The sequence below is a fragment of the Lichenostomus cassidix genome, unplaced genomic scaffold (genome assembly GCF_008360975.1).
Source record: "Lichenostomus cassidix isolate B80296 unplaced genomic scaffold, HeHo_3.0 HiC_scaffold_74, whole genome shotgun sequence".
Classification (NCBI taxonomy): domain Eukaryota; kingdom Metazoa; phylum Chordata; class Aves; order Passeriformes; family Meliphagidae; genus Lichenostomus; species Lichenostomus cassidix.
The window spans coordinates 4,137-14,066 of record NW_028148065.1 but is presented as its reverse complement, the minus strand read 5'-3'; the positions used below and the strand labels follow the sequence as shown (position 1 = coordinate 14,066).

Below are 9,930 nucleotides of genomic sequence, written 5' to 3'. Positions count from 1 at the left end.
TATTTCCAAAAGAAACTTTTGATACTTGGAAAAGAACAACCAAGAAGGCAAAACAACTTGTAAAAAAAGCAAAATAATTATCAAGTAATTAAATATAAACCTTTGAACTGTTTATCACTAAATCCTTCCTCTCCCTTTGTGCATGTTCCCAGAAAAATAGCAATTTTTGCTTTCATGACCATTTCTCCTCCACATCAGACCTACTCTATCTCTCTCCAGGACTGTATTGCACCAAATTACCACCAACTTCCTCCAAAACCTTATTTTTCCACCTTCCAGCTTGCTTTATAAATAACAACCAGATTTATTCCAAATCTCCTGATGTTCTCTCAGCCAATACTCCAGGCCACCAAGTGAGCAGGTGATGATGAGGCAAGTCCAAGGTTGACCTAAATTCTATATGGTTTTATTTATCAGTTACTCATTTTAATTATTAATCCAGTTTATCAAACCGTTAAATTATATATCCCACACACTGGATAAAGTTCAGAACAATAAATTCATGTTTTATACTCTTTTCTGAACTCCAGGACACTGAAACATCTGAAAGCCACCCCAGTCCTGGGTCTGACTTGGGTCCCTGATCAAGGCAAGGTGCCGATTAAAGAAATCCAGGGATGTGCACATGTTGTGAAACTGGCAACCAGGACTTCTCCAGTATACGTCCTGAGGGGAACAAACTCCTTGGGCTGAGCTTCAATAGAGTTTGTGGGACAAGGGTGTGGATGGAGCCCCCAGATGGGGTGATTAATGCAGATTAGTTCACTCTGAGACAATTAATCACTGCCTCCAAGTGTCCAGAGCCACCTGCTCAGGTAGGACATCCAGGCTGCAGGCACTTCAGTGTGGATAATCCCATCCTTGAAGGAAAACTGAGCTGTTGGGTGTCCACAGAGGGACATCAGCAGCTCCAGAGCTGGAGCCAGAGATGCTTTGTGTGACACTTGGGGACTCTCTGACCAGCGGATCATTGCTGTTGCTGTGTGTCCTGGTGGCTCCTGCACATGAAAGATTTGAGATCCCTGAAGCACAATGGGTTTCAGAATTCCATGCTATCCCTTTTTGTTTGCTCTTTTCTTTGTTTATCTGCTCTGCCATGAGGAGGCCCGAGGGTTTTATCCCAGGAGAGCAGAGGAAACATATTTACAGCCCTGTCACCCACAGGCTCAGCTGTTGGAGTCAGGGAAGGAGCACGTCTCTCTCCACATCAGTCTGGATGTTCTCTGCTGCATTTGGGATAAACCCTTGGCTCCAATCACCACAGCGAGGGCACAGGAGGAGCTGTAAATCCAAGAGAAAGAAGTTGACTTCCTTCTTCATGTCCTCCCATCCTCTTTTTTTGGGGCTGTGTCAGAAAACAGCCTTGCTAAAGTAGGAGTTTTTATAATAAATGGGAGTAATGGCTTGTGCAGCTTGGCTTTTATTTTTCTTAGGCAGCTGAAGCAACATAAATGGATTTATGGAAGTATTAAGGGTGAGTCTTATTTAGTTATAAAGAATTGTCAGCAAAATACAGTTGTTAAATCAGCCTTTGGAATTGGATTATTTTAAAATTCATTCCCATTTCAGTGTTTTATCTTCATTCCCATGGTTTTTGGATGTTTCAGCCTGCTGGAGCTCAGAAAGGTATAAAACATGAATTTACCAATGTGAATTTTACCCAGTGTGAATGATATATAACAGTTTGATAGACTGCATTAATAATTAAAAGCCAAGGGAAAATGTTCCTAATGTGATGTAATGTGGGATTTCACTTGGATTAGGACTTTCTTCTGCTCCAGGTCTATGTGATCTCTAATGAGGTTCTTCCAAGGTAACTTCTGAAACAAATTTCTTTCAAATCAAAAGGGAATAAATATCTGATTCTTTTATGGAATAAATGCAAACTTCTCTGCATCCAAGCACAAAGAAGCAAATTCGCCATTTGTGTTGCTTTAAACTACATGTTCTTTTCTAAGCACCTCAACTGGTAAGTAAAAAAGTCTAGAATTTATTTTTTGAAAAATCATGGAATATACCAATATGTGGCAATTAAAACAGTGACTGATTGAAGTCAAATATTGCCCAAAAGAGAAACTTTGAGGTTTACCATTTTGATGCATTTGTTCCCTTTGCCTCTGCAGGTAACACCCAGCCATGGGAGGAAATCATACGCAGCTCACATTCATCCTCCTGGGAATTACAGACACTCCCTGGGCTCAGGCCCCTCTTTTTGGGCTCTTTCTGCTGATTTACCTCATCACTTTGGTGGGGAACATCGGGCTGATGCTCTTGGTTTGGGTCTCTCGCAGCCTCCACACCCCCATGTACTTCTTCCTCACTCATTTGTCCCTGGCTGACGTCTGCTAGTCCACCGTCATCTCCCCCAAAATGCTCACGGGCCTGTTGTTTGGGAATAAAACCATTTCCTGGGCGGGCTGTGTGACACAATTCCACCTCTTTGCTCTCTTTGCCACGGCCAAGTGTCACCTCCTGGCTGCCATGGCCTACGACCGGCTCGTGGCCATCTGCCACCCCTTGCTTTACGCCACGGCCGCGTCCCCCCGTGCCTGCTGGCAGCTGGTGGCCTGGTCCTACCTCGTGGCCTCCCTCAGCGCCCTCATCTACACCAGCTGCACCTTTGGGGGCTCCTTCTGCGGGCCCTGCCGTGTCAACCACTTCTTCTGTGATGCCGGCCCTGTGCTGAGGCTGGCCTGCTCCAACACCCACGGCAGTGAGGTCACTATCTTTGCCCTGGCCATGGCCAATGGGCTGGGCACTGGCGTGGTCATCCTGCTCTCCTACGGCCGCATCCTCCACACCATCCTGGGGATGCACTCGGTGCCCAGCAGGGCCAGAGCCTTCCGCACCTGCACCTCCCACCTGGTGTCTGTGTTGGGGTTCTACGGGACGCTGCTCTTCGTGTACCTGCAGCCGGCATCCCGGCATGGCAGCCAGGGTAAGGTGGCCTCTGTCTTCTACACCGTGCTCAGCCCCATGCTCAACCCTTTCATCTACAGCCTGAGGAACAGGGAGGTGAAGGCAGCACTGGGGAAGTGCAGGAGGAGGATGGTAAACTGCTGCTGGCATCAAAGAAGTGCAGCTCAGGGAATCAGGGAATCCTGGAATGGTTTGGGTTGGAAGGGACCTGAAAGATCATCTGGTCCAGCACACCATGGGCAGGGACACCTTCCACTAGGCCAGGCTGATCCAAACCCCATCCCACCCAGCCTGGAACTCTTCCAGGGATCCAGGGGCAGCCACAGCTTCTCTGGACAACCTGTGCCAGTGCCTCACCATTCCCTTAGGGAAGAATTTCTTCCCAGTATCCCATCTAACCCTACTCTCAGCTTAAAACCTTTCCCCACTGTCCTGCCACTCTGTGCCTTTGTGGAAGCAAACCATTCATCTAAAGTAAGAGATGATCCATTAAAATAATTGGATATGTCCCTGATCCTCACAATTTTATATATGCTCTTCCACAGTTCCTCACAAAACTCAATTACAATATTTATCCTGGAGAAATAAACCTCACAGTCACATCTTCCTTGGAAGGAAACAAGAGTGGGAGCCTCAAACTTGAATTGAATTCCCTTTCCAGCCACGAGGCTGTCAGAAGAAATTACTCAGAATGGTTCTGGAGTATTACTCCAATTATTCTTCTCTTTCTCATAGGATGCACAGATCACAATTTTATTGATTTGTAACTTATTTTGCACTGATGAATGTGTATTTTTCTTGCAAGACTATTGTCCTTATCCCTAAACTCCAATAAAATTCCTCGTTGTTACCTGTGAGTTATTTATTAGAGCAGAGCTGCTGGGGTGGAAGGGAGCATTTGGGAAGAGCAAGAGTATTTTAACATTTGATTGGTAAAAAAACAAGATAAAAGGCTTAAAAAGTGCATTTTTGTTCTGGCTTAGAAGGATCAAAGCTGATGGGACTTGGGATCTCAAGATACACCTTGGAATATCAAGGGGAATGCAAGTGTTCAAGTGCCAAAACATACCTTGAAAACCTAACAGATGTATTTCACCCCAAATTTAAGCACATGTCTAGTTTCCATAGGTGAAAGAATCCTCAGCCCCTGATCTATGGATAGCTGAGAGCTGTTTGGGTATGGAAAAGTCCCTGAAAAACGCAAACCCAACAGTTCTCCAAATCATGGCTCATTAAAGAAGGCACAGGAATGGCCACAGCACTGGGGAGAGACCAGCAATCCTTCATCTTTTCCTGGCCTGGAAAAAACTCCCAATTCATGCCCATCCTAATGAATTCCAAAGGCTATGTGTTGGGTTTAAGGGCAAACTGAGTGCAATCCTGCAACTTCCTTTCACCATTTGGGTGGTCAGGATAAGCTCAGCAGAGATGTCCACCTCTTCCTCCTCTTCTCCACCTTGTCCCCCACCTGTTGACACCTTTGTGGGGTGGGATGAGTTCTGACTGCACAGAGGGACAGGCTTTGGCTGTGGCAGGGAAAGGTGGAAACTGGAATATTTTCCCTTTGTTACTGTGTTGTGAAGATGTCATGTTCTGAGGAGTCATGTGGGAATTAAATTCCTTTTGAAAAGTAAATGGATGGTGAACAGTGTCTATCAGTTCTGGAAACAAACGGCACGAGAAGAGATGTTTTAGGGCTGGGGGCTTCTACCTGGGAAAGGTGGATCTGGACTGGATTAAAAGAGTTGGAATAAATGTAATTACATGACAAAGGGCTTGGCAAGAGAGAGACTTTTGATATCAAAGTTGGGTGGGAAGGGAATTTAAAGCTCATCCCATTCCAACCCCCTGCCATGGGCAGGAACACCTTCCACTAGACCAGATTGCTCCAAGCCCCATCCAGCCTGGTGTTCAACACTTCCAGAGATGGGGCAGCCACAGCATCACAGGGAAACCTGTGCCTCACCACATTCACAGGGAGGAATTTCTCCCCGCTATGCAATGCAAGTCCACTCTCCTTCAGTTTAAGATTGTCAGGTTGAAATGAAGAATTAAGAAAGCCCACCAGCAGGTGTGAGCTCCAGATCCCACCAGTGGGCCCTGAGCTCCAGGTGCCACCATCCAGGTGCTCACAGCTATTTCCACCACAAGTGATGCTCTTCCCATTCCCAGAGCAAGAAGTGATCCTGGGAGACCAACCACCCTTCAAGGAACCATCAGCTTAACAAGATCTTCTGGGCTTTGCCAAGAAAGTTTCCTAATCATCAAGGAAGCTTCTCAGAGGGCTTTTAAACAACTTCTGTCATCCTTCTTAATGAGCCACAAGAGACTAATTAGCAAGGGGAAACCATGGAGAAACTTTCTTCCTTGTTAAAGACAAAGTGAACTTCTCCAGCTGCTTTGTTTGCCACATCCAGGAGACAAAGAGCTGCAGGGTCAGTGTGGTGGGATTGTGACTGTGTGGAGGGACCTTCAAGCTCATCCCATTCCAACCCACTTCCAAGGGCAGGGATGCTTCCCACTATCCCAGGCTGCTCCAAGCCCTGTCCAACCTGGCCTGGAACTCTTCCAGGGATCCAGGGACAGCCACAGCTTCTCTGGGAAACCTGTGCCAGGGCCTCCCCAGCCTCACAATAGGGAAAAATTTCTTCTCCATACCCAATCTAAATGCTCTGAGAGTGTGAAATTATTCCCCCTCACTCTGTCCCTCCAGACCCTTGTCCAGAGTCCCTCTGCAGGTCTCCTGGAGCCCCTTTAGGCTCTGCAAGAGGCTCTCAGCTCTCACCCCTGAGATGAAATTCCCACCTACAGGCTGAGCTCAGACATGGGTTACTCCTGGCTTAGCAGTTGAACTCCATGATTTAAAGGGCTTCTCCAGCCAAAATAATTCGGGGATGCTGTAAATGCTTCTACCCCATATTTGCTGCTGGTCAGCATTCCTGCCTCTCCTGCTGGCCTCTGGGCTCAGTTTCACTGTAGTTCCCACCATTTGTTCTTCCTTCCTTCCTCTGTGCCTCATGATTTATTTTAGAGGGGAAACCACACAATTACCCAAAACTAAGCAAAACCAATTTAATAATAAAACCAAAATAGGATCCAAATGACAGGATAGAGAGCAGTGGTGGGAAATTCCACCAGAAACCATGGGAGATGCCAGATGATGGCTCTCAGCTCCTTGAGCAAGCTTGGGCCTTGAGTTTGGTCACTGCCCACTCTGTGGTGGCACACAGGAAATTTCCCATGGAAATTAATGACTTTGGAAGCAGCTCTGTAAGGAAGAGACTTGCACTGGTAAATAAACACCACTACTTTCAGGAAGTTCAATGGAAGCGTGAGGTTTTATGTCCCACTTCTTTGTATAGATGTAATTATATATATGCAGATTTATATGTAAAAGCATCTTAATATATACATTTCTTTATCTATATAAAGAAAACTTGTATTTAATTTTTTTCCTGAAAATATATCTAATCTTAAAATATATAAATTAATCTCTTGAAATATATAATTTGTCTCTTGGTATTAAAAAGGGATTTGAAAAGAACTGGTGCGAGAAATGGAGATTCCAGGATTGGGAGACAGCTCAGGGTTTGAAGAAGTGCTGCAAGGGCTCATTGGGAAGAACGCAAAACACATCAGGAACTTGTCTGCTGCAATTTATTTTTACATGATGGGATATCCTGATATCTGAAAACCCAGACAGTCAGAACCAGGTACCAAAGACAGTCAAAGTCATGTTTATGAGAGCAAAGAAAAAAATGTCTTTTCTTTTACCCATAAAAGAGGGAAATGGTCCCATAGTAGCTGTAATCAGAACATAAGATGAAGATGAAGATGAAGATGAAGATGAAGATGAAGATGAAGATGATGAAGATGAAGATGTGTGCTTCAAAATGGCTGCAGGAGGCTCAGCTGCAGTCATCTGCACTGGCCAGAGAATCCTGGAATGGCTGGGGATGGAAGGGACCTTAAAGCTCATCTCATTCCAAGCCCCTGCCCTGGACAGGGACACAGGATAACCCAGGAAGAAAATATGTCCATCAGGAGGAAACATCGATGCTGGATGTTCCACCATCTTCCCACATGGTGATTCCAGCTCCTCTCATGGTCAAATGCTGGACCACAGAAGACAGACACAGTTTACACCAATTTTAACAATCCCCACCTGCACAAAGAGCCAAAACCTTTTGGGTTTGAGAGCAGCAGCTCCAGCACAAAGCCACAGAGAACAGAGCAATGGCACCATGGCCACAGACTCTGGGTTTCAGTCACTGTGGCTCAAGTTCCTGTTTAAAGGTCAGGTGATGGTCAAGGTAAGACCAGTGGGACACAAAGCCATTGAATGTCTTCTCAAAATATTAATCAGATTTTAAATATTTTTCAAATATTTTTAAAAATTATTTAATATCACCAAACAATGGTTGTAAGGCCCTAGAAGAAGGAGAGTTACTCTGGGGTGTATGGTTTAAGTGTCTTAATGTTTTCTTAATATTTATGGAGGTTTGATGTTTTAAATAAAACATTAAAAATAATCTTTAATTTCATTGAAAGAAAAGATGTACAACCTACCCTGCACCTAAATTAAACAATGTCCTGAGTAGGACAGTTACAGAGGATCAGAAGGGTGGGAGAACCACAGGAGTTACACACAGAGGTCCCACTTCATGGTACTGATCACAGAGTCAGGGAATTGATTAGGCTGGAAAATCCTCTAGGATCACCAAGTCCAACCATTCCCCCAGCACTGCCAAGGCCACCACTAATCCATGTCACCAGGTGCCACATCCACACAGCTTTTAAATCCCTCCAGGGATGGGGATTCCACCACTGCCCTGGGCAGCCTGTTCCAGGGCTGGACAGCCTTTTCCATGGAGGATTTTTCCCTCTATCCAACCTAAATCTCTCCTGGTGCAACTTGAGGACTTTGTCTCCACATGTGGGGACGTGAGTTGAGGACCTTTGGGGTCACTGCCATGGGGGTCAGCAGAGCCAAAAAGAGAGGAACAGGAGCATGAACAGCTCAGGGGGATTTATCCAGGCAGCTAGATTAAATATTAACAAGGGAATTACCAATAGGCTTTGGGGACAAAGGATTCAGCTGGCTGATCCTGAGTGCCTGTGAAATGTGTGTCATTAAATCCGCCAACTACGTTGATCCTGGTTTGATTTAACCTAACTGAGGAGCTTCTCCTCCATCCCTAGTTATTCCATCTCTCTAGGAGAGCCCCATCACTCTGGATTTCAGCATGGACCTGGCACAGGGTGAGAAAATACACTAATTGGGGGATTTTTGCTTTTTTTCACATATGCAATACTTGTGCAACAAAACATTAACACCAAATCTGTCACAGAATCTTGGGATGGTTTGGGTTGGAAGGACCATAAGGCTCATCCAGTTCTGCTGCCCTGCCAAGAGGAAGGATACCTTCCACTAGACCAGGCTGCTCCAAACCTCATCCAAAAACCAGAACTGGAGTGAAAAAGTTCCTCTCAGCTGATATTGAATCAACCAGCACACCATCTAAGTCAAAGTGCAAAAGACACCGAAAATGTCCCTCTGAGATATTTAACAAAACTCCCAGGATATCACCAGCATCTCCATTTTATTTAGTCATTATGTTACAACATCCAAGCTTATTTTATGTCCCTGAGTCTTCTCAAAGCCTCCTTCACCTCCTGGTTCCTCAGGCTGTAGATCCAGGGGTTCAGCATGGGGGTCACCATGGTATAGAGCACAGCAGCCCATTTATCTCCTGTTCTGGAGGTGTGTGACTTGGGGATTAAGTACATGAAAATCAATGCCCCATAGAAGGTGGTGACGGTGATGAGGTGGGAGGCACAGGTGGAGAAGGCTTTGCGCTTGCCCTGGGCTGATCTAATGCTCAGAATGGTGGAGATGATGGCCACATAGGACACCAGGACCACCAGGATGCTGGGAACACCGAGCAAAGATGCTGAAGTCCTCAAGATGATGAGGCTGAGGATGTTGTCAGAGGTGGAGAGTGAGATCAGCAGGGAAATGTCACAGAAGAACAGATGGATGGTGCTGGAGCCACAGAAGAACAAGCTGGTCATGCTGATGGTTTGTACCACACCATTGGTCAGCCCCAGGAGGTAGCACCCAGTGACCAGGCGGAAGCAGCGCTCTGGGGACATGACAAGGGGGTAGAGCAGGGGGTGGCAAATGGCCATGTAGCGATCATAGGCCATTGTGGCCAGCAGAGAGCACTCACTGATCACTAAAAAGGCAAAACTGGACACCTGAGCCATGCACTCAGCATAAGTGACTCCCTTCTCCACCAAAAAGCCAACCAACATCCTGGGGGTGACAAGGGTGGAAGTGCAGAGGTTCACAAAAGCCAGGTTGCCCAGGAAATAATACATGGGGGAGTGGAGCATGGGACTGACTCTGATCAAGGCAATTATCCCCAGGTTTCCCAGGATGGTGACAAGGTAAATGAGCAGGAACAGCAGGAACTGGGCAACCTGAGTCGCCGGGTTCTTGGTGAACCCTGCCAAGATGAACTCTGTTGCTTGGGTGCAATTCCATCCTGACATTCCTTCAAAGGGTGTTCTCTCTGTGAACTCCTTGCTGGACATTTCTTCCAGGAGGAAAACCCTCTTTCCAGTGGGATCTGCTTGAAGACAACCCTACAGGATCTAAAGTGAGAGTTTAGGTACAGATCAATTAGAAAAACCTGGGCAGAAGTCAAGGCACAGTTAGGGAGAAGCTGTTGGTTACACAACCCTGAGTAGCTTTACCTTGGTGCTGCCTTTAATCCCCTGTGTGTGTTCACTCTGGGACTTTGAGATCATCCAGCACAACCTGTAACATGGAGAACCCCAACAAAACCTGTAAAAGACAGCACAGAATTGATTATTCATCCTTGGTTGACATCTGCCAAACACCTGCTTTGTCTGCCTTTTCTACAGAATCCCAGAAGTGTTTGGGTTGGAAGGGATCTTGAAGACCATCTCATTCCACCCTCACTCCATGTGCAGGGACATGTT

At 46.0% G+C, this 9,930-nt stretch overlaps 2 protein-coding genes across 2 annotated transcripts; one reads left to right on the top strand and one right to left on the bottom strand.

Annotated features, from left to right (window-relative positions):
* Positions 1-2,136: 2,136 nt before the first annotated feature.
* LOC146420121 (olfactory receptor 5B21-like) lies at positions 2,137-5,677 on the top strand. Its single transcript, XM_085048624.1, has 3 exons — positions 2,137-2,196; positions 2,350-3,051; positions 5,633-5,677. The coding sequence occupies exons 1-3, from the start codon at positions 2,137-2,139 to the stop codon at positions 5,675-5,677; spliced, it is 807 nt and encodes a 268-aa protein (XP_084904750.1).
* A 2,876-nt stretch (positions 5,678-8,553) lies between these two features.
* Positions 8,554-9,516, bottom strand: LOC146420120 (olfactory receptor 8U9-like). Its single transcript, XM_085048623.1, has one exon. The coding sequence runs from the start codon at positions 9,475-9,477 to the stop codon at positions 8,554-8,556; it is 924 nt and encodes a 307-aa protein (XP_084904749.1). The 5' UTR covers positions 9,478-9,516.
* Positions 9,517-9,930: the final 414 nt, after the last annotated feature.